This window comes from Mobula birostris, chromosome 7 (genome assembly GCF_030028105.1).
Source record: "Mobula birostris isolate sMobBir1 chromosome 7, sMobBir1.hap1, whole genome shotgun sequence".
NCBI classification, from domain to species: Eukaryota; Metazoa; Chordata; class Chondrichthyes; order Myliobatiformes; family Myliobatidae; genus Mobula; species Mobula birostris.
The window spans coordinates 150,035,543-150,061,141 of record NC_092376.1 but is presented as its reverse complement, the minus strand read 5'-3'; the positions used below and the strand labels follow the sequence as shown (position 1 = coordinate 150,061,141).

Here is a 25,599-nt window from a genome sequence, read left to right as displayed (position 1 = left end):
CCACAGACAATTGTGGAGGCCAAGTTATTGGGTATACTTAAAGTGGTGGTTGATTAGTGAGAACATCGAAGGTGATGGGGAGAATGCAGGAGTATGGGGTTGAGAGGGAGAATACATCATCCATGAACAATTGGTGCAGAAGATTCAATGGGCTGAATAGTCTGATTCTTATGGTTTTATAATGTATTTAAAATTATGCCCACTTACACCATAACGTATTATTGTGTGTTTTTCAATATAGTGGAATTGAAATGCATGACTGTTTCATTTTGTAAATGGGTTTTATGAGTCATGTAGTAAATTTCTTTAGCCATTTTGAAAAAGTCTCTAAAATTTGTGTATGTAAATTATTTGTCTATATTCCAGTAATCTGAAGCTTTATTTATAACATATTTCCTTCTCATCCACATACAGTTCATATAAATGTTATATTAATGTGACAGTCTGATATCATTACTAAAAATTAGATATTTTCCTGTATCATATACTGAGATCTGTGTTGACAATTTAATTGAAAAGTCAATCCATTGTTGAAAACAGGATGACACCTTTTTATGCTCATGCTAACTTTTTTCAGGAAAAGAATCAAAGGAGAGTTGCATTCCTCGTTCTGCCAATACTCCTTCAAGTCTACCATTAATGCCTGTTCTCTGCCACCAACAAAAAAAACTTCTTTCTGCCATGATCCAACAACAGACGCTATTTCTGCTACATATTAAATGGAGCAAACACATCTGGATAAGAAATTGCGTAACAATTTTGCGACAATCATTGTGTCTTAGAAGACCAGTTTTTAGCATGTTCTCCGTTGCCTGATCTCCATTCCATTTGGCTGACCTCCACTCCCTTTGCCCTTTTGAGAAAGATTGTGAATTAGAACGGAGCTCAGGGGTAATTTTCTGTCATGGGCTTGTACACACAAGGAACTGGTTTAGAACTTCTCTCACCTTAACTCAAAAGACATTAAAGGTAAAAGGTAAAGCAGGCTCAGTTCACCCATCTCAGATAGATTTTAGTGCTGGCTCCCATTGTTTCGTGCAGTAATACAATTCATTCTTCTATCATGAAAAGGCAGTGTGAAACACAAATGTGTTCCTTCACTATCATAATAATACTTTTATTAATAAATAATGCTTTATACACTTTCCAGACCCGGGTTTTAAAGGAAGATAATTTAATATTTCTGTTCATATTTAGATGTTTTAACATCCGTGGGAGCATCTTATTAGTTGGAAATGCTGTTACTATTCACAATACAAGATGTAGCTACTGGGCACATAATCTGGGAAAACGGGCACATACTTTGAAAAGACCAGAAGATTGTATCAAAAGGTAAGTACTCCCTATTGCTTCCTCTGAATCTGTTTATTAATTGTAGTTCTGACTGTATAGCAATTCAATAATTATTCTTTTCCCTTTTTCTGGTTAGAGTTCATATTTCCAGAAACTCACATGACAAAGTTTAAATTTCTTTTATTATCTCTAGCTGTGGTTGTCTTTGCCTGCTTTTCTGGTGGCACCTTTGTGGCACTCACTCACCATTTTGTTTTGGCAAGTTTTTGCACCTGAACCCAGATTTAAGGAGTCAGTATGAAAATTAACACAGAACAAACCTTCCAGTCTTTTGGGAGATGTTTGCCTTCTATTTAACTCCAATCCACGGCTAAAAACAGAAATACACAATGAATTTAAGAGTTTGTTTTTAAGATTTAATTGAACTGTAAATTTAATGTTTCAACATCTTTAGCAGAAAACTGTTAAATAATGCCAAACTGGACAGGTTTGAAAAGTGTAATGTTGATGCTGCATCACCAATTAATCAATTTACTGCTGTAAATAAATACATAGGGTATCATTGCAGTTGTGGAGTGATCACATTGCAGACTTTCTTAAGGAGAGGCTGCTTTATGATGATGCACTATGGATTATTGTGGATGGTAGAAGGAAGCAGACAAATATCTTCACTGGTGCCCAGTGGCAAACAACTACTAAATGGAAGGTACAAGTAAAGGAAGCAGTTGGGTCTTGGTAGCATCCCATACCTGGAGGCATATACTGTATGAAGGAAGTTCTTCGTTTTGAAGAAAAGTAGTGAAGATCACAAACATGTGCCCTATCACATTTAGCAGAGAATGGCAGTTGGCAATTATTTTACAGTTTTGCCTAAAGTAAGGTTACTTGCTTCCTTGATAGAAAATGCTTCTGAAGCTGTATGCTGGATTCAGCCCAAGCTGTTTAACACAATTCAAAGTTCAAAGTAAATTTATTATCAAAATGCGTATTGGCCAACATATTCAACCCTGAGATTTGTTTTCTTGCGGGCATACACACTAAATCTAAGACGCACAGTAGGATCAGTGAAAGACTGCGTCCAACAGGATGGACAAACAACAAATGTGCAAAAGACAACAAACTGCAAGTACAAAAGAGAGAAAATAATAATAATAAATAAGCAGTAAGTATTGAGGAGATGTGGTGAAGAGTCCTTGAAAGTGAATGGATAGATTGTGGGAACAGTTCAGTGAAGCGGGAAGTGAAGTTGAGCGATGTTATCCCCCCCACCCCCCATCTCCGGTTCAAGAGCCTGATGGTTGAGGGGAACAACTGTTCTTGAACCTGTTGGTGTGGGTCCTAAATCACCTTCCTGATGGCAGCAGTGGGAAGAGAACATGGCCTATGTGGTAGGCGTCCCTGATGATAGATGCTGCTTTCATGCAACAGTGCTCCATGTAGATGTTCTCAAGGATGAGGAGGGCCTTACCCATGAAGGACTGCGCCATATTGAATAACTCTTGTAGGATTTTCTGCTCAAGCGCATTGGTGCTTCCATACCAGGCTGTGCAAAAGGCAGGTCAATATACACTGCACTACACATCTACGTCAGTTTGCCAAAGTTTTAGATGTCATGCCAAATTTTTGCAAAATCCTAAGAAAGTAGAGGTACTGCCATGCTTTCTTCACAATTTAATTGAATTGATCTAATTTCTTCGCTATAATTACAGCAGGATGATGGCTAAGTTATTATAGTGGCCCAGAAAAGCAAGAATTATTTACTGCTGACTAAAAAAAGATCATTACAATGTTACAATGAATGACAAAAAGAATCAAATCTTTAGATAGCAAGCAAGCATGTGTTTAACTGTGTATTTTATAGGTCCAGACAGTATGCCCATCACAGAGCAGCATTTTCTCCAACTATAGAATTATGCTAACTAATGCCTTTACTTTTGCAGTGTGTGTGTTTCCATAGTCACTACTGTGTCAAAATTGATGATAGATAATGGGAATAGGATCAGAATCAGAATTGGGTTCAATATCACTGGCATATGTTGTGGAAATTTATTGTTTTGCAGCAGCTGTATAATGCAATATATACAAAAACTTAAGATATATGTACAGTGTATAAACAAATTAAATAAGTGCAAAAAGATATAATAGTGAGGTAGTGTTTGTGGGTTGGTTCATTGTCCTTTCAGAAACCTAGGAGTATTGCGGGGAAGGCGGACGAGTTGAGGGCGTGGATTGACACGTGGAATTATGCCATTATAGCAATTAGTGAAACTTGGCTATAGGAGGGGCAGGACTGGCAGCTTAATATTCCAGGGTTCTGATGTTTCAGATGTGATAGAGGCAGAGGAATGAAAGGTGGGGCGGGGGGTAGCATGGCTTGTCAGGGAAAGTGTTACAGCAGTGCTCAGGCAGAACAGAGTTAGAGGGCTTGTCTACTGAGTCCTTATGGGTGGAGCTGAGAAACAGGAAAGGTATGGCCACATTAATGGGGTTGTATTATAGACCACCCAATAGTCAGCGAGAATTGGAGGAGCAGATCTGCAGAGAGATAGCAGGCAACTGCAGGAAACATAAAGTTGTGGTGGTAGGGGATTTTAATTTTCGATATATAGATTGGGATTCCCATACTGTTAGGGGTCTAGCTGGTTTAGAGTTTGTAAAATGTGTTCAGGAAAGTTTTCTACATCAATATATAGAGGTACCAACTAGAGGGGATGCAATATTGGATTTCCTGTTAGGAAATGAGTTAGGACAGGTGACGGAAATGTGTGTAGGGGAGCACTTTGGTTCCAGTGATCATAACACCATTAGTTTCAATGATCGTGGACAAGGATAGATCTGGTCCTAGGGTTGAGGTTCTGAACTTGGAAGAAGACCAAGTTTGAAGAAATGAGAAAGGATCTAAAAAGCGTGGATTGGGACAGGTTGTTCTCTGCCAAGGATGTGATCGGTAAGTGGGAAGCCTTCAAAGGAGAAATTTTGAGAGTGCAGAGCTTGAACGTTCCTGTCAGGATTAAAGGCAAAGTGAATAGGAATAAGGAACCTTGGTTCTCAAGGGATATTGCAACTCTGAAAAAGAAGAAGAGGGAGTTGTATGACACGTATAGGAAACGGAGTAAATAAGGTGCTTGAGAACTATAAAAAGTGCAAGAAAATACTTAAGAAAGAAATCAGGAGGGCTAAAAGAAGACATGAGGTTGCTCTGGCAGTCAAAGTGAAGGATAATGCAAAGAGCTTTTACAGGTATATTAAGAGTAAAAGGATTGTAAGGGATAAAATTGGCCCTCTTGAAGATCAGAGTGGTCGGCTATGCGCGAAACCAAAAGAAATGGGGGAGATCTTAAATGGGTTTTTTGCGTCTGTATTTACTAAGGAAACTGGCATGAAGTCTATGGAATTAAGGGAACCAAGTAGTGAGATCATGGAAACTGTACAGATTGAAAAGGAGGAGGTGCTTGCTATCTTGAGGCAAATTAAAGTGGATAAATCCCCAGGACCTGACAGGGTATTCCCTCTGACCTTGAAGGAGACTAGTGTTGAAATTGAAGGGGCCCTGGCAGAAATATTTAAAATGTCGCTGTCTACAGGTGAGGTGCCGGAGGATTGGAGAGTGGCTCATGTTGTTTCGTTGTTTAAAAAAGGATCGAAAAGTAATCCGGGAAATTATAGGCCGTTACGTTTGACGTCAGTAGTAGATAAGTTATTGGAGGGAGTACTAAGAGACGGAATCTACAAGCATTTGGATAGACAGGAACTTATTAGGGAGAGCCAACATGGCTTTGTGCGTGGTAGGTCATGTTTGACCAATCTATTGGAGTTTTTCGAGGAGGTTACCAGGAAAGTGGATGAAGGGAAGGCAGTGGATGTTGTCTACTTGGACTTCAGTAAAGCCTTTGACAAGGTCCCGCATGGGAGGTTAGTTAGGAAAATTCAGTCGCTAGGTATACATGGATAGGTGGTAAATTGGATTAGACATTGGCTCGATGGAAGAAGCCAAAGAATGGTAGTAGAGAATTGCTTCTCAGAGTGGAGGCCTGTGACTAGTGGTGTGCCACAGGGATCAGTGCTGGGTCTATTGTTATTTGTCATCTATATCAATGATCTGGATGATAATGTGGTAAATTGGATCAGCAAATTTGCTGATGATACAAAGATTGGAGGTGTAGTGGACAGTGAGGAAGGTTTTCAGAAGGACTTGGACCAGCTGGAAAAATGGGCTGAAAAATGGCATATGGAGTTTAATACAGACAAGTGTGAGGTATTGCACTTTGGAAGGACAAACCAAGGTAGAACATACAGGGTAAATGGTAAGGCACTGAGGAGTGCAGTAGAACAGAGGGATCTGGGAATACAGATACAAAATTCCCTAAAAGTGGTATCAGAGGTAGATAGGGTCGTAAAGAGAGCTTTTGGTACATTGGCCTTTATTAATCAAGTATTGAGTATAAGAGCTGGAATGTTATGATGAGGTTGTATAAGGCATTGGTGAGGCCGAATCTGGAGTATTGTGTTCAGTTTTGATCACCAAATTACAGGAAGGATATTAATAAGGTTGAAAGAGTGCAGAGAGGGTTTACAAGGATGTTGTTGGGACTTGAGAAACTCAGTTACAGAGAAAGGTTGAATAGGTGAGGACTTTATTCCCTGGAGCGTAGAAGAATGAGGGGAGATTTGATAGAGGTATATAAAATTATGATGGGTATAGATAGAGTGAATGCAAGCAGGATTTTTCCACTGAGGCAAGGGGAGAAAAAAACCAGAGGACATGGGTTAAGGGTGAGGGGGGAAAAATTTAAAGGGAACATTGGTGGGGGGGCTTCACACAGAGAGTGGTGGGAGTATGGAATGAGCTTCCAGACGAGGTGGTAAATGCGGGTTCTTTTTTAACATTTAAGAATAACTTGGACAGATACATGGTTGGGAGGTGTCTGGAGGAATATGGTCCGTGTGCAGGTCAGTGGGACTAGGCAGAAAATGGTTCGGCACAGCCAAGAAGGGCCAAAAGGCTTGTTTCTGTGCTGTAGTTTTTCTATGGTTTCTATCTGATGGTGGAGGGGAAGGAGCTATTTCTAAAACTGAGTAGAAACCTGTGTCAATAAAATGGTACACTTATGAAATCTAAAGATAAATGATGGTAGGGGATCAGGGAGATACTGAAATCTGATTTGTGCAATTGATGTATGTATTCAGGCAGTGATTTTCATGTGACTGGTCTAGAGCATCATCATGGAAGGTGCATCCTTGCAAGAGCACTTGGTACGCGCTCTGATATTTTCTACCATAAATGAAGTGCAGCACAGCTTTTTAAGTAACAACCATCCATATTTCTGAAATCTGCACCAAATTCTTTGAAGAAGACACTTTGGGGGCAGGGGGATCAAAAAGTTTAGAAGATAATAGGTGTGGATCATAGTTGACCATATATGCAGCATTGTTGGCATCATGAGGAGAGGGTGGGCATCCATTAAGAAATTCGGCTGTGAGAGTATTGAGATCTGTTGACCAAAGTGTGATAACATGTTTTGATGCACTTAATAATACACTGGGGATCCAGAAGCCAAATGCACTGAAACCACCTTTGCCCTCAGAGCTTGGCCTCTGATTATGAGAATTCATGAATGTCCGTCAATCGAGTAACAAACAACAAAAAATAGACCACTATTAAGCTAATATCAGACAATCAAGCAACTGTTGTAGCTTGTGAGCCAGAAACATGATTTGGGGAATTTTGCCTTCAATCTTGGCAAAAGGTTCTAAATCAAGAACATGGAATCCTTTGTTCTGTGTTCAAGAAGGTGATAATACACACACACACACACACACACACACACACACAGAATGGAAGGAAGAAGAGTCAAATGAGGGCTAAGGAAGATGCCTTCCCCAAATGGGTATATTACCCCAATCTTGAGTTTATAGTAAAATAGATCTTATGATGTTTTTTTGAGAAGCATTGTGTGAAAACAGCAATGTCACTGAAGATTTAATCTATATATAACGACTTACAGAGGAGGTCATCATCTGGATAGTTTTCCAACTGGGTGCGAAACGTAATAATAAACACAATTTTTACAGCCACAGGAGATCTGTATTATCACCCAAGTCGCCATCAATAGTTGCAGTTTTCAGATGACTCAGATTCTTTTTTAGAGTGTCTGGCACAACATCAACGTGATAGAACAATCATGTTCCATCACATTGCTGTGCTCAGTCTTCTTGGGTGTTACAAGAGGCTGAGAATAATTTCCTTCTCGGCCAGTTCTGCGGATTCAGGAGAAGAACGAGTCTCCTATGCAGGCTTTGCAAGAACAGCAGATGCATGTACGAACCTGTAATCTCTTTATGTAATTCATCGACTGAAGTTGGAGTAACCTTGGATATGAGGTGGAGGCAATAAACCTTGAACAGGTTGCCCTTAACTGGTACCTGAACTCCACTCCGGTGAGGAGCTTGTTGGAGACGAAGAATCGTAGCAAGGAGCATTGGAAAGAGAATTGACTAACTCAGGACTGTACAACATTGAGTGGATGTGTTGAAGAGGATTTTGACTTGTATGCTCTTGCAGAACGGATGGAGGATGATGACTTTTCTACTGGCGACAGCTTGTTAAAACTTGTATTGCACTGCTACTTCAGGCAGTTATCCCCTATTAATATTCTTTATGGAAAGAAAGAGGTGATAATCCTCATCCTGTATAATCACTTGTATAACTTCCTGTGGCTTCCAGCATCAAGGACCCCCACCACCCAGGGCGGGTCTTGTTCTCTTTGCAATCATCAGGAAGGAGGTACAGAAGCCTGAAGGCACACTCTCAACGACTCAGGAACAACTTCTTCCCCTCTGCCATCTGATTTCTAAATGGACACTGAACCCATGAACACTACTTCACTGCCTTTTTAAAAATTTATATTTTTGCACTACTTATACTAATTTAACTATCTAACGTACATATACCTACTGTAATTCTGTTGTTTTCCTATATTATAATGTTTTGCATTGTATTGCTGCCGCATAGTTAACAAATTTCACAACATTGTGCTGCTGATAGTAAACCTGATTCTGATTTGGAATCAGAGCTCTGATCCCCGAACTCTTGTTAGATGATGTCTGAGCTTGAGTGTTTTTCTCAGGGGGTGACTATAGGTAGCAAGAGCAACCACCGAGGAACATGATAAGGTCGATTCCTGGACTGAATTATCATTTAAGTGTTCACTGGGCTTTGTTAGGTTATGCTGCCAAATACCATCTTGTAAAGCGTTCTTTGATGTTTCCTGTGGGATCTATAGGTCTCCATTTGGAGATTGTTAGAAATGAGACACAGCTGCTTTGAAGGCACTGAAGTGTTCAGTGGATTTTAGGAAGCACCCTCATTTTGAGGTTACAGAAATAACTATTACTTCAATGCAGTACTTGTCCTGAAGTTTCTTTGCATTTTCAGTCTTCGTTCCTACCAGGCCTGGCAGTTCCTTGCAATCTGAAGCTTGTACTAGAGCAAGCTGAGTATCTTTCATGTTTCATTACATGTTCGTGAAGGCGAGAGATAGATTTATCTCCTCCAGTTCTGATTGGGTTTCCTTCTTACAGTTCTGAGAATAGTTGGAATTCAACTTCTGACCAGAAGAACTGCAGAAAAGCAGTCCTTTTGGACAGAACAGCTGACTCTAAAATGGTATTACAGGGGATCAGTGGGCTCTTCTATAGAGAGAAATGTCTGTCAGTTTCATTTGTGATGAGCTTAATTAAGTTTACCAGAAAAGCTGTGCCTTATGAATTTGTGTATTCAATTTACATTATGTCAATTCTGTGGGCATTTAGAAGTATCCTTTGCCTATTATAGTTCTTCCCCAAGATACAGCTTCATGAAATGCAGTTGTCTACTGACAAGTTACCAAAGATTATTGGTAGTGAGAAACCTCTCCTCTCCAGTCTTGCTGGTAAGAACCATCTGCAATGTGATCAGGTGAACTTGCCTTCTGTCTTTACTTCAATGCACTGTCAAGAAGCAAAAAACTTGATCCCTGACACCTGCTGCTGTTGTGAGGAAAGACAGCTCATGTCAGTGGCTCCTGGGGACATCAGATTCTGAGAGTCTAAAAGTGTTTGAAAGCTGGTACGTAGGTTTCTGTCTATTTTTCACCCTACTGCAGTACATGTGGCTTCTTCAAAATATACTTGTAAATAGAAGCCACGTGGTGATTAGTACAGACTTCATCTCTGATTCCATCTCATCCCTGGACAGAGCCTGGTGTAGATGCAGAATGTTCCCAATTATAGCATCTTGTTTTATCTCTGAACTCAGTTTCTAGCCCCATTCCTCTTTGATAATTTTCATCTTTGTGACTTTTGCCCAAGTAATGATTGCCTAGCTTGAATCCTTTTTTTCTGTTGGCCTGATGTATTAACCCAACGGGGTAACTTGGTAAGTCTTGCCAGCTTCACATTGAGATTGTTTTCAATTTTGCAGGTTTCCGGATGGATAATGAAATAATGAAACGGAGGAAATTTTCCATCAGTAGTGAGGACTCTGACACCACTGACAGTAAGGACCTGAATCCAAGGATAGAAACTACACTTTATGAATTGAAGTCAAACTCGTATTTTCTTAAAAAATGATTGTTTTATACTAAGAGTTTTATATTTATTTTTAAATCTACAAATACATTTGTCAAGTTTCTGTCTACAAGGAAACTTAGAAGTATATGTTTCTACTCGTTGTCAGAAATTAATAACAATGTTATAGTCTATTTATCTTTTCACTAATGTAACTGAAATGATGATTGGTGTGACCTCACAGAGTCATAAAACGCTTACTATCATGTCCACACCGACAATTGGGGACCAATCTATGCTAATCCCATTTTTTTTAGTACATGCCTATACCTTGTTGTTTTAAGTTTTTGTTGAGATATTTCTTAAATATTGTGAGAGTATCTGCTTCCATAAGACCAGGCAGTGCATTCTGGCCACCCTTTTGGTGATGAAAATATTTTTCAGGGTCTCTAAACCTTCTAATCCTTACCTTCAACCTGTCTACCTCAGCCCTGGGCTAAAGTTTGTCCCTACCCCGATCTATGCTACTCTTAATGTACTTGTTCTCTCTACCACTCAGACACCAAGGAAAACAAACCCACCCTGTTCATCCTCTTAGAAATGAAGTGTGCACCCCAAGCAACGTTCTGGTGAAATTGCCGTACTCGTACTCCAATTCATTTGGGTCTCTCCTATTATATGGTGACTAGAATTACTCACGGTATCCCAGCTGCAGCCTAACCAACGTTTCATAAAGTTTACCTCCCTGTTCTTGTGTATGTTTGTCCATCTAGTAAAAGGTGCCTTATCTTCCACCTTCAGAGATCCTTGGATTTGTACACCAATGTTTCTCAATACTTCCTAGGCTCTTACCATTCATTCTGTATACCCTGCCTTATTCATCCTTCAAAATTTATTGCCTCTCACCTATCACGAACACTATTTACAACTGCCCATCTTACTGTCTCATTAATATTGTGTTGTAACTCAAGACTATCCTCTTCACTATCAGCAGCACCATCATTTTTGTGTCATCTGCAAACTTACCTATTATACCTCCTATATTCACATCAGGATCAGACAGTCGGGTCTCAGCAGTGAACCCTCTGGTATATCCTTGGTCCCCTGCTTCCAATCACGAAAATAATCTTCCACTGTTACCCTTGACTTCTTAATACCAAACAAATTTTGGATCCAGTTAGTCAATCTGCACTGGATTCCATGCATTCTAACCTTTTGGTCCAGTCTTCCACTTGGGACCTTGTCGGAAGCCTTATTGAAGTCTTTGAGAACTGTATCAACTGCACTGCCATTATCAAAACATTTCATTACATTTTCAAAATTTCAAATCAATCAGACAAGACCCTAGCAAAACCATACTAATTATTTTGATTATGTTTTTACTTTTCCTAATGTAAGCTGATCCTATCCCTCATAATATTTTCTTGTATTATGCAAGGAGAATGATTCAATTGTTAGCCTCCTCCAAATTTTGTAATCAGCTCTACACTGCATATCCTGGAAAAAAAATGTAACATCAATATTATCTTTAATATTTCAATAATTAACACCAAAGCAAAACTTAATTTGGTAAGTGTCTTCCATTATAAATTGGCACTGTAAATGAAGACTGTTAGAAAATGATGTCCCACTTCACTGAGTTGGCATTCCAATGTTCTGAGTAAGGCCAGTGCTTTGCCTTGCATTTCTGGAACATTGAGCTTCTAACCTTGGTAGGCTGTCAGAGATCATGCTTTGAAGGAGGAAAATATGGCCTCTATCTCGTAACCTTCTGATGGATTGCAGAACGGTGTGGGCAGTGATCTCGGAGCAAGTCACACACCCAACTTTTTGAGCAGGAAATCAGACGTGAATGTGGGAAAAGGCATAATCCTGACAACGTTCTCGGAGTCTTTTGTAATACGGCTGTTTGGACCATCATTAGCGGAAGCAAACGTTTTCTTGATGATATCAGCAACTCTCCAGCTTTTTTAATATGAGCTAAATCAAACAATTTGAGTTACTTCTATTTTTTCATTTATGTAAAGGTATATTTATAGTACCAGTTCTTGTATGAAATCCCTTTTACTCTTGAGTACTAGCGTCTTACATTTCTCTGCCCACCTCTCCCAAGGTCACTTAACACTGTGGTCTCGTGGTTCTAAATCAGCAACTACAAAGCACCCTTGGACAAGACAGGAAGAGAAGAAACCTTCAGAGGTTTGTTTGTTTCATAATTCTGCTGTTTCTACAAATGAGTTTCAGTGCATGGGGATCTTGCCTATTACTGGAAATGCTTCACAATTAGAACAGACAGACAATGGTTGAGTTTTAAAAACTACCCAAGGATTCTTTGGTTTGTTTTAAAATGATTAAGTGCAGATTGCTTTTTGAACTGAACTTTGTAAGATTCTGTCAACTATTCTTGGCACCTAAAACAAAATTACAGTATTACAATGCTTATACCTGCACATTCAAATTGAAGTATTAAAAATAACATTTTCTGCCATATTATGTCCTGTTTTGACATCACATGCAGAGATAACAGTGCTATTCAAACTTTAAAAAAAAGAACATTAACAATTACACTGCATGAAACTCGCATTGAGCGCTAAAAGTTTGACTTGGGATTCTGATTTTGGTGATGTAATTGGCCTTTGCCACCTTTTATCAACTGTCTTGTACCAGGGCTGTCAATATTTACTGTTTGTGCTTTCAGCAAACCCCAGTTTCACATTCTATTGACTTGTTTGTATGTTTTGGGTGCAGGGGATATTTTACAATGCATGGGTGTGTTCTATTCAGTTTACTGTGCACCACAGGAAGTAATGAAAAGATGCCTATTTTAAAAAATAACAGTAAAGTAGCATGATTAGTGCAATATCAAAAAGTAATTATCAGATCTTAAGGGCAAAATAATAGCAGTTTCAACTTTAAAAAAGAAGCTGCGCCTGGAAAAATAGTCTAAAAGTATGCTACACTTGTTTGTGTACATACTGGAGTTTCTATGATGTGGTACAGAAGAGTATCATACAACCTTACTGCATCACCCTGAGGGGAAACAATTTTGCCATAGTCTATCCTTCACGTCATTCAGCTTCTTTGTTCCAAGTAAGTGGCTGAAACTCCCGAGATGTTACCTTTTCCATGTGATGACAGTACAGAATAACAGACCACCACCTGTAGTGCAGTGGTGGCGTAGCCTCTCATAACCTGCTAGTTTATCCGTTTGTTATGTGCCGTGTCATATGACGTGGGTGTACTTGGTCTTATCCATGACCATGATTGTTCTTGGCAAATTTTTTGACAGAAGTGGTTTGCCGTTGCCTTCTTCTGGCCAGTGTCTTTACAAGATGGGTGACCCCCTCAGCGATTATCAATACTCTTCAGAGATTGCCTTGCATCAGTGGTCGCATAACCAGGACTTGTGATGTGCGTCAGCTGCTCATACGACCGTTACGTGACCCTGATCAGGGGGCTAAGCAGGTGCTACATCTTGCCCAGGGGTGACCTGCAGGCTAGCCGCCTCCTTTGGTAGGGTCGTATCTCCACCCCAACACCCTAGCTGATAGTACGCAATCAAATAGCTGTGTGAAGAGTGTAGATTTAATTGTAGGGAAGGGACTCAATTTGTTAATGACAAGAGACCAGTCATGTTGTCTGAAGCAATCCCTGCAGAGAGGGAGAGTGGCGGGCGTGGATAGAGTGATCCCTGCGGAGAATTGGTGGGGGTGGGGGCAGTCTGTGCAGAAAATGGGGTGGGCGGAGGGGGTGATTCCTGTGGAGAGTGGGGGCATGGAGGGGGCGATTCCTGCAGTGAGAGGGGGCACGGAGGGAATGATCCCTGCAGAAAGTGGAGAATTTGGGGGGGGGGGCACGGAGGGAGTGACCTCTGCAGAGAATGTGGGGTGGGGGGAGTGATCACTGCAGGAAATGGAGTGGGCAGAGGGAGCGAACCCTGCGGTGAGTGGGTGGAGGGAAGGACACTTGTTGAAAGCGGAGAGCTTGGGGGGGTGGGTGGTGTTAGCCATAGACTTGATTTAAGCAAGCGTAATAAGACTTAAGCATTGTTTTGCAATGGCAAATAGTTTTAAATGTCCTTCCCTGAGTTTGTCCAGTTATTTGCAGTCTAATAATTTGTATAATTATTATGGTTGTTGTTATTCAGTTATCTAGTGTATGGTAATTCTACCTGTGATTTAACAGTGTTGATTTCTTATCCTGTGAATTTAATGTCTGGAGGTGTCTTGACTGAGAATCCTTTCAATGAGTTGCTTTTTTTTTAAATTTTCCTATTTCTCGTATATTTAGTTAGGTTTCCTTTTGGAGTCACTGTTCCGTGTTTGTGGTTGTTTCTCCTTCAGTGAGGCAGCCCTTCTTCTATTAACATCTCTCATTACTCAGTCAAAATGATATGTAACATCTTGGATGTCTGGCATTTCCATGCTCGTGCTCTGTGAAAGGAAGGATGTGCAGCTCTAATAAATTAAGTACTTGTTTAAAGAAACTAGCTTGTAAAAGAGAAAGTAAGTTGATTTAATCCTTCTCACCCACCTCTGAAGCACTAGCCTATTCAGTCACCTAACTACCCATAACTACCACTAGGTGCCATTAGCACAGTTTCTCATGGTTACACAGTACACTCTCTGTATTGGCACCAATATGCTTCCTTATTGGAGAAAAATGTTGAAGTATAATCTATGTGGTAGGCCCTTTAATGCCTTTTGTCTGTAACTTGTCTAAATGTTTTTGTTTATTGCCTGTAATACAAACAGAAATTAGCTCGATCACTAATTCCCTCAATTGTATTGGACAGAGATTTCCCAACCGAAGGAGTGTGCAAAGCAACAAACGCAAAATGCTGGAGGAACCCAGCGGGTCAGACAGTATCTATGGAAAGGAATAAGCAGTCAACGTTTTGAGCCGAAACTCTTCTCTGGGACTGGAACGGTAGCGGGAAGATGCTAGAATTAAAAGGTGGGGGGGGGGAGGGGGAAGGAAGACAGCTGGAAGGTGATAGGTGAAGGCAGGTGGGTACAAAAGGTGAAGGGTTGGAGAGGAAGGAATCTAGTAGGAGAGGAGAGGAGGAGGAGGGGACCCTGGGGAAGTTATAGACGGGTGAGAAGAGGTAAAACGTCAGAGTGGGGAATGGGAGAAGAAGGGAGCGGGAGGGATTTTTTACTGGAAGGAGAAATCGATATTCACGCCATCAGGTTGGGGGCTACCCAGAGGGAATATCAGGTGTTGCGCCTCCACCCATCGCGGCTCAGGAGGAGGCCGTGGACTGACGTGTCGGAATAGGAATGGGAATTAAAATGTTTGGCCACTGAGAAGTGCCGCCTTTTGGCGGAGGGAGCGGTGGTGCTCCCTCAATTTGTGAGGGGTCTCACCAATGAAGGGGAAACCTCATGGAGACCACAGGACTCAACGGACGACCCCAGAAGTTTCGCAGGTGAAGTTTTGACGCACTTGGAAGGACTGCTTGGGGCAACGAAAGGGAGGTGAGGGAGGAGGTGAATAGAGAAGTGTAGCCTTAGCTGCTTGCAGGGTGGGAGATGGGTGGGGAGGAAAGAACGGACAAGGGAATCACGGTTGGCGGGAGGTAAAGGTATGTTTGGTGGTAGAATCCCTTTGGAGACGACGGAAGTTGTAGAGAATGATGTTAGAAAAAACACTGTTTTTCGTGGGGTTTGGAAGTTGGTATGAAAAGTAATAAAAATAATTTGAGTAATTCCCAAACACCAGAGAAAAATATGTGAGAAATTTATATTGAGTGATGGAAACCATGATCAAGATGGCAACCACTGAACTTGTTCATTAACAAATGTGAATAAAGTATTGCTAATTTTATCAAAAGAAAGGAACTGAGATCGAGTTTGAGGTATTTTTAAAGATTACATCCATAACAGTGTTTGAAAATGACATACTGTAGTGTATCTAACACATTTTAAATCCTCTTGCGTTAGTTCAGTATACATCATCCTGAAAACATAGAGGAGATCAAAAGCTAACAGGTCTGAACATGAAACAGAAGTCTGTGTGATTAGTGCAGTGTTGTTGCAGGCATGAAGTGTATTTATTGGGCAAACAGAAGTCTGTGTGATTGGTGCAGTGTTATTGCAGGCATGAAGTGTATTTATTGGGCAGAACCGAATAGGCTTAAATATGATCTTGGAAATAAACCTCTGAATCAAGTAGTGGACAAAATCTGTCAGAAAGCTGAGAATTGATGGGCAGCATGCCTTGTTCGCCATTTAACCGGCCAGATCAATAAAATAAACAAAACATTTATTGACAATTATCGGAAAATAGTTTATAGTCTGGGGTTCCAGACTGTTGGTTTGGAGTTAACTCGTGATTTGCTGTTCAGGGTCTCACAGTCTGGGTTACTGACGAAAGTAAGTGCTTTTTTTGTCATAGGACCTAAATTATAAATTTGTGACATTTATTACTCAGCTGTAGTGGGTCTAATTAAACATCCTATTTTTTATTCAAAAGTTATAGGATAAATTGGAGCTGCTAAGTGATCTTTTATCTACGAGGTGATTTTAATGGGGTAAATTTTCCTGCTTTCCCATCCGGACCAGAAGGGAAATGACCAAAGCAATTCCCATGAATGAAAGATGTTATAGCTTTGAAGCATAATTTGAGACTTTAGGGCTTTTCTCATTTAGAATTGCAGAGGTGAAGTAGTAATCTGATAAACACCTTTTCCTCTAGTTTGAGCACATGACATTAGATCACTTGGTGAATAATAAGATGTGAGTTGCATATAGTTTGAAACTAGTAGTACATTTACCATATATGGTTTGGATCCTCTATTGTTGAGTTTTGTGCCTGCAGTTAGTGCACAAGAATCTGAGAAGATTGCTGTTTGCCACTTGCCACTTTTATATTTAAAAGTCAAGTCACCCTGTACAATTAATATCAAATTGTAAGTTTAATATTAATTCAATAGTGCTATGATATCACCTCTGATTAGGAGGAGGTCCTGGCCCTTGCAATGTAATTGTGGGCAGAGGAAAAGAACACTACAGGTGCAGTTTTTTTAAGATCTGCAGCTACGCTAGGCTCCACTTGCACTATCCTCCCTGTGAAGTTCTTCAGTTTGTAAGGTTACCTCATCCCCGACAAAAGTAGTCATTGAAATACAACCTCTGGAAAATTTGGTTGTAAATAGCCTTAATGGGAAATTTGGTTCATAGAAGGGCATGTATGTCTGGTAGGATGGTCCCTTGCAGACTTGTTTACCTCCACCATCATCAGTCCAAGCTCATGGTTTCTCAGCAGCATGAGATTGTTGCTTGTTTTGGAGATGGTCACATCTACAAAGTGTTAGACCTTGTCCCGGTTACTTGAACTCTGTGCCAGTTTCCAGGTAAAACAGAACTGTCATTGTCTGGGGTAATGCCATTTTGCTGTGCAAGTGAAGCTTGTGCACCCAAAGCTACTGCTACAAGTGGAAGTTAGAATAGATTTCTGTAATTTAATCCATGAACCACCGCTGAAGCAGAATCCAACGTATTTCCTCATTTTAGTGCCCAGTGCAGTTGCTGAAGTTTTGAAGGGGTCTGGGCTGTTCGGTTAAACAAGGGCACTGTATCCTGTCAATATCCTTGTAATAGAGCAGGGGTAATGCAGGTAGGGGTGTCTGGGAAGCCTGTTGAACGGTTTTGCATGTCTTCTATATGTTCTGTATACGTGCTTCTGAAGTATTTGTCCATCAACGGTTAGACTTGTAGGTGTTCTGTTGTGACAGCATATTCTGTTACTGGCATGCTCTCTCATGATCCAGTCCACAGTACTGTGACAATAATTTGCTGATTTCCCAAAGGGAAATAATTCACTGATATGTTAAGAACAGGATGATACCACACCCTCCCCTGATTCTTCTATTGAAAGAAATGGTTACAGTGTACATATTCTGACCTCTTGCCGATTTGATGGCACAGAACTGAATTATGCACTACCAAGATAAATTTCTATTTTACCCGCAGGGTTAGAATTCAGGAAATGAAATAGATCCCTCCTGAATTTGGCACTCTTATGTTAACAGTTGTAGTCTAGGAATGGTGAGGCTTCTTGTTAAACAGGACAAGTCAAGGAGATATATGTCTTGTGGTAGGGTTACACCCTTCCCCTCAGAAGTACCGCGAACCCATTACTGGTGATTGAACCGAGTTTGCAGCCAGAAACGCAGCTTTTTATTTAATATATTTTTAATCCTCCGCAAGCTGTTTAAAATGTATCTCTTGGATTATTACCAGACAAGGATAAAGCACACTTAGCCTTTTGTGGCCTGTGACATGTGCACTGCAATGCATTTATGCAGAGGTCTGTATTTTTTTTTTGATTCATTGTAGCTATTACACTGACGGATGACTGCTTAACAAAAGATGACTGTCACAGATCACGAGGCCTCATAAGGTGTGATGTGTTCTCTGGGTTTTACAGTGCATTTCCACTCTCTAATGATTGTGTCAAAGGAAGGAAATGTATTTTTTTCCCTTTGAGCTCTCCTCCTCGTACTCCACAGCATTGAAGAACATTGGAAGGTAAGAGATTGAGGTCCTCCGTTGCTCAGGGTTGACCTTGAACATTACGTCCCAGCTGTCTATGTGATATGCAGGCCAGGGCAGTATGATATGGAGAGCAAGCTGTTGCCCATGCAGCAGGCTCCCCTTCTCCACACAGCTGATGAATCCAAAGGCACAGCAGAGATGGATACAGTTTGGCACCTTTTTGGCAGGAGTTGCCAGTCAGTGTTGAACTCAACATAGGACTGGAGACTCCAGCTCTGGATTTTCCTCCGGGTTTACTCCTGAAGCCTTTCCCATGAGTGGGTATTGTTGCAAGGCAGCAGAGGTTTGAGATCAGAATTTTCCTTCTTGGTGAGCTGCCAATCATGGCTGGTGAGCCCCCCCATCTGCCAAAGTGACGGGTTATAAGGCACTAGTAACTCCTCTTAGTAGAAACGGCGCTGTACCACTGGGCTTAGTCGCTAAGCCACAGGTGAAGGCAAGGAGCCGGACTTGGTTGTCAGAGGCTATCTGAGATGCACACCATTGGGAGCATTTAATAGGTAGTGGCAGCTTATCCCCACTTCTCCCAGTTATGACAACCTTTGGGAACCAAAGGTAAGAGAAGCATATTGAAAGTGGAGGGGTAATAAAATCTAAATAACTATTACTTTATGAGTGAACTTCTGCCTTGCAAAGTATCACAATATTGCGTGAAATTGGCTCATTTTGAAGAAACTGGTTGATGTTCCAGAACAAGCTTTAACAATACACCCAGAGCTAGAATGAAAAAGGCTGGAAAAAAAAGGTAACAAAATGCTATTTGGTTAAAGAAAACTATAATAGAATGTAGATGAGGCACTTCAGAATAGAAACAAAGAGACTGACTTTCATTGAAATATAGCCTTAACTTTAACATTATTTGGCATATATATAACTCTGTAAACAGTAACATTACATACTGTAGTGTTGTGGGGTGCTAATGTGGTGTTAAGTGCTTTTTCTGTTACGATGTAAGTGAAAGCAGTAAAGGGAATTCTAAGGGCAAGGCTAAATCTTCAGTGGCATTACATGTTCGGCATTGCTGTGCTAAGAGACTTGGAGCCTGTTATCAGGAAATTAAATGTAAACAGAGCTTGTGTCTCCATTTACAAGCTGCTGCTTTCTTAGATTTCATGAGCTCTTTGTAAGACAGTATAAGAATTCTTCAAAGTTGTGTTATGCTGCAGATATGAGCAGAGTTTTCCTATGATAAAGAGATTAATAGTTCAAAATCTGGTTTTATGATAATTAGCAAGAATTAAAGTCACAATTTGCCACATGAGGAACGAATCTGATTTTTTTCCCCCCTTCTCCATTGTTATAGGACTACAAACAAAAGTTCCTTAAAACTTCTGTCGGAGGAGTTTGAGTATTGTGCTTCTCAAAGTTCAAAGTAAATTTGTTATCAAAGTACATATATGTCACCATATACGACCCTGAGATTCAGCAAATCTATAGAATGATAACTATAACAGGATGAATGAAAGATCAACCTCTCACTCCCTGTTTGAAGCTGTTTTGCTTCATCATTTCACTGTTAGTGACTTGCCAGTAATGTGCACTTGTGTTTCTGGCAACCATGTAATTAAATCCTTGGATTTTCTGATGCATTTTGCTGGAAATGTACGAGGGGTGATCGATAAGATTGTGGCCTAAGGTAGAAGGAGTCAATTTTAGAAAACCTAGCACATTTATTTTTCAACATAGTCCCCTCCTACATTTACACACTTAGTCCAGCGGTCATAGAGCATACGGATCCCTTCTTTGTAGAAGTCGGCGTCTTGGACCTCCAGAAAGTGGTTCACAGCAGGGGTGATTGATAAGTTCCTGGCCTAAGGTAGAAGGAGATGAGTTATACAGCTCTCGTTACATGCACGTGCAGTTCAACTCTGAGTGATTATGCAGAAAGTTTGAAGTTAATAACTCATCAGGCTGATTGATAAGTTCGTGGCCTAAGGTAGATAGATAGATATACTTTATTAATCCCGAGGGAAATTTGGTTTTGTTTCAGCCGCACCAACCAAGAATAGAGCGTAAACATAGCAATACAAAAAACCCCCAACAATCAAACAACAAAAAGCAAACTATGCCAGATGGAAAATAAACCAGTCTATTGGCTCAGGGTGCCTGACCCTCCACGAGAGGAGCTGCACGTTCGATGGCCACAGGCAGGAACGACCTCCCGTGCCGCCAAGTGTTGTATCACGGTGGAATGCGGCCGAAGTCCAACAGTAAAAAGTTCAATATCCAGTCTGCAAACACGTTCCTGGATCGTAATATGCCCCGGATTGCACCATCTGTTGTTAACCAGAACAGTAAGCACCCAACTCTTTTACGCTTACCGCTCTCAGTGCACTTCCGGTCAGCCCCAACGGTATTACCCACTGAACTCCTCTTCTCCATAAGTCTCTGTTGTCTCAGCCAGGTCCTCTTTCTTCGACTTTGTGATTCCCCTCTGCATCCTCTGTGTGTTTTCCTCCGGATTTCAGCAGGGGTGTCCGTCGCTCTGCTTGCTAAACCAGCGGCATTAGCTGGAATACGCAATGCGACTTTGCTTCTGTCCCACGTGTCGAGATGTAACCATTTCCAGCGCTAAAAAAAAACCCAAGTAAAACTCTCTACCAGCATGTTAGAGAGGGTGCAGCTTCGACGTGTTACCATGAGGAAAAAAATACAAAAAAAATGTAAATTACAAAGTAAGAAGAAGAAAGTAAGAGTAGATCGGAACGACTGTACCAGGCTGCATGCACGACCAGCACATGCGCTCTGAAGGAGATGACTTATAAATTTCAAACTTTCTGCATAATTATCAAGGAGTTGACCTGCATGTGCATGTAACGAGAGCTGTATAACTCGTCTCCTTCTACCTTAGGCCACGAACTTATCAATCACCCCTGCTGTGGACACTTTCTGGAGGTCCAAGATCCGTATGCTCCACGACCACTGGACTAAGTGTGTAAATGTAGGAGTGGACTATGTTGAAAAATAAATGTGCTAGGTTTTCTAAAATTGACTCCTTCTACCTTAGGCCACAAACATATCAATCACCCCCCATATATATTTGTCTCACATTTTTTTTCTATTTATATTTTTCTTACTTTCAATAATTAATTAAAAATATTGAATGTTGAATTTTTAATCCATCCATTATGGAATATACCGTAGTATGAAGTAATCTGAATTAATTTTCACTTTTCCTAAACCCTGTATGGAGTATGATTGATATACAGACTCAAAGAACTGATCTCCTGTACGTTGCACCTGACATAAGAGAGCAATGTGGTTGTTTCATGCTTCGAAGCTGCCATGTAACTCTGTATACTACAACTTGTTCACGGTGTCAAAGCTAAATAAAGGGAAGTAGGGAATCAGATAAGAGATGGTAGCTTTTAACTTGCGTTATGCTTAATCAAGCATTCACTTTTTTAATTTGATTGTTTAGTTGGAGCAAAAAATTTAATGATTTGTTTCAGAACAACTGGCACTGTGTCAAGAATTTCAAATTTATACAATGAGATTCCACGTACATTAACTGCTCCTGGAAGAATTCAACGTCTAGCATTAGTTCAGTGATTGCCTGGTGACTAGTTCTGGATTTACACAACCGTATTCCTGTAAAAGGAAGTAAAATTGGATACTTTAGCTCAGAAAGGGATAGGAATCAGTTTGTCGAACCAGCATCATCTCTCCGAGACTCTCTTAGGTTAATGTAATCATATATTAGGCATTGGCACTGAACTTAATGGAGCATGAAATATCTGTCAGTGCCAAAACTAACTCCTAGGCAAAGTGGAACGAGATAACTCCGCTCAGATACCTTCTCTTTGTTGTTGTGACAGATTGTTCCCTAAGCACAGATTTAAGTTACATTGCAGTTGAAACATTGGGCAGGATGAAGCAGCTTTGCAGCCTCAGCAGGTATAGTGAAAATAGCAATTTATAGCCAAGGAATTATAGAGATGTACCGCTTAGAAAAGGGCCTTTTCATCTGTTGTGTCCATGTCGGCTGAAAACGAACTATTCTGAACAATCCCAGCTCTTTCTGCCTCTTGCCCGTAGTCATCCAGCTAATAACACAAGTACATGGACAGGTACTTCTTTTAAGTGTGATGAGGGTTTTTGCCAAAGCACATTCCCTCCCCCTTCTACCACCACTTAAGGGAAAGAAGATTACTCAACTTCTGGCTAATCCTTCAGCCTGCCACTTTAAATTTACCTGAGTAAATGCAGAGTGTCTTGCTGAAGGTACACAGAGTGCCAGTATTGAAGGGTGAGGACGGGGTACCATTTATATGTCCTGGATGGCGCTAGGCCTCTTGTATGTTATCCTAGTGAGTGGAGAATATTGTATCACATTGCCAGCTTGTGCATTGTTGATTGGGGGGGGGGGGCGGGGAAGGCTTTGTGGTTTTAGCAGGTGAATCACCTGGAGCAGGACCACTTGACCTCTGTTCAGATCTTGTCGCCATAATTATGTGGTAGGTCCTGTTGGGTTTCTGGTCATTATTGACCCACTCAGGATGGTGATGGTGGATTCACTGACATAAACATGCTGGAGATAGTTAGTGCCTGGTATTTTGCACAGTAAATATTATTTGCTACTTAACTACCATGCCTTGCGGATGCAGACTGCTTTATTTGATGTAAGTGGAATTGAATGTCCTCACATCTGACATTATGATAGAGGGAAGGTGCTTGATTTAGTAGCTGTAGGGTGAAGCACATTGCTCTGAGAAACTCCTGCTGTGGTATCCTGGGGCTGGGAAGATTTATCTCCAGCAGCCACAACCATATTCCTTTGTGAAAGTGTTTTCCACTTGATGCTCACTTTTACCAGAACACCGTCACATCACACCTGGTCACCTCCCTCCTTCATATCATAGGCAGTCACTCTCACCTCAACCAACTCAGAAATTCAGTTCTTCGATCCATGTTTGTACCATGGCTGTTGATGTGTACAGCAAGAATCATGGTTCAGGTGCAGGAAGATGGGACAAGGCAGGAGACAAGGTTGGAATGAACTAGATAGTCTGAAGGGCCTGCTTCTCTGCCGTAGTACTTGTGACTCTTAAAATATCCTGGAAAAACCAAAACTGGGCATCTGTGAATAAATTATTGGTGAATAAGTGCAGATTGTACTGTAGGTCATCATTTTGCTGATAACTGAGAATAGAATGATTCCGCAGTAATTAGCTGGATTAGATTTGTTCGGCCTTTCATGAACAGGAACGAACAATGTCTTGACAACTTTGGGTTTTGCTGGGTAAGATGCCAGTGTCGTTGCTAGACTAGAACTGCTTGGCGGGAGGCCTGGCTAATTCTGGAGTGTAGGCCTTCAGGACTGCAGCTAGGATGTCTCTTTTCATAGCCTTTATTGAATACTGTGCTCAGGTATTTCTTGAATCGGCTGCGGTGAATTGAATTGTCTGAAGATTGGGTTCTTTGATGTTGGGATGGCAGGAGGAAGCTGAGCTGGATCTGGCAAATGCGTCAGTCTTGTCTTTAGCATGTGCTGTGTTGTATGCCTCGAGAATGAGGATGTTGTTAGAGAGAGTCTCCTCCTCCCCTTGTCTTTAGCATGTACTGTGCTGTATGCATCGAGAACGAGGATGTGCTTAGAGTCTCCTCCTACCGTTCGTTGATTCATTGTCCACACCTATTCACTACCGGATGAATCAGAATCAAAATTCAAAGTAAATTTATTGTCGAAGTACATATATGTCACCACAGTTTACCTTGAGATTCATTTTTTGCCCATATTTACAGAAAAAGGAATACAATAGAAATTATGAAAAACTATACATTAAGACAGATAACCAACCAATGTGCAAATGATAAAAAGTAAATATATAATACTGAGACCATGGGTGGTAGAGTCCTTGAAAATTAGTGTATATTGCCTCCATTTCCTAAACAGATTGAGGCATACAAGGCTCCCCCCGCCCCATCTTAACTGCATTTTACAGGAGCACCATTGAGAGCATCCTGACAAGTTGCATCTCCATCTGGTATGAGAGCAGTCGAACATCGGACCCGAAGTCCCTACAAAGGACTGTGAGTACAGCGGAGGGGATCATAGAGGTCTCCCTCCCATCAATCGAGGACATTTATCAGGAGCACCATGCACAGAGGGCCCTTAGTATTATTAAGGATCCCACCCATCCATCCATCATCCCCTTTGACTTTCTACCTTCAGGCAGGAGACTACAATGCATAAAAACAAGAATGGTCAGGATGAGAAGCAGTTTCTTCCCCCAGACCATTAAGCTTCTGAACTCCCTGCCGCATTGTTTTCGAAATGTCACTGGTTAATCTGTTCCATACCCCCCTGATGTTTAATATTAATGCACTTTATATGTTGTTTATGTGTGATTCATCTGTAGATTTTGCCCTTGCCTTCATAAGTTATTGTGTGTTATGTGTACTACCGTGCTTTACACCCTGGTTCAAAGAAACTTTGTCTTGTTTCTATATACATTATATGGTTATGTATACATGTATATAGTTAAGTGACAATAAACCTGACTTGTGGAGTCATTTTAGCATTAGGGTGCTGGTTCAGGAGCCTGATGGTTGTATGAGATTTATTGTTCCCTGACCTGCTGTATTTTAGGGGAGCAGTACAGTGCAATACAAATACTGTAGTTACAATAAATAAATAGTGCATTAAGTATTTAAAGAATGGTGTGACAGGATTGTAGGTTGCCTAACTATATATTGCATGTGTGTTTTGCTGTTTCGCATGGATGTCATGCAGTGTTGATTTTATGGTTTGTACAGTGCTTCTCTTGCCAAGCCCTTCTGTGGGTCTCATGGCTTTGATGGTCATGGTAGAGTGCAGAATATTCTGGGCTGTGAGGCCATAGATTGAGGTGATGAGCATTTCAGCTTTGGCGATGATCCATAGCATCTTAAGATACCTTGTTTTGATGCACTTAATCTGTTCTGACTCTGTCCTATTTAATATGAGAGTGGTGCCAATGATGAAGTGTGCCCTCAGCATTTATACGAGGGTAATGGTGCTGTCACTTCTACCAGTGCTCTGATGAATGGGCACATGGGTTGGTGAGAACAGTTCAAGTGCATTTATCCCTTGCTTGAGAGAAACACTACCCGCTGCAGACCCAGTCAGCTAGCTATGCCCTTCAAGACTCGGTCAGGGTGATACCCTTTTGAGTCCCCTACCCAGAGTTTGTTCTGTGCCATGTTACCTTCAGTG

The 25,599-nt window shown here is 40.9% G+C and overlaps 1 protein-coding gene across 4 annotated transcripts in view; it reads left to right on the top strand.

Annotated features, from left to right (window-relative positions):
• The window catches only part of jade2 (jade family PHD finger 2), a 171,632-nt gene that overhangs the window by 10,959 nt on the left and 135,074 nt on the right, over positions 1-25,599 (top strand). For all 4 annotated transcript variants that reach the window (XM_072263926.1, XM_072263925.1, XM_072263927.1 and 1 more), the window contains exons 4-6: positions 1,198-1,332; positions 9,755-9,829; positions 11,954-12,039. In XM_072263926.1, the coding sequence (XP_072120027.1) occupies positions 9,763-9,829; positions 11,954-12,039 (153 nt within the window). In that variant the 5' untranslated portion in view covers positions 1,198-1,332; positions 9,755-9,762. The remainder of the gene's footprint in view (positions 1-1,197; positions 1,333-9,754; positions 9,830-11,953; positions 12,040-25,599) is intronic.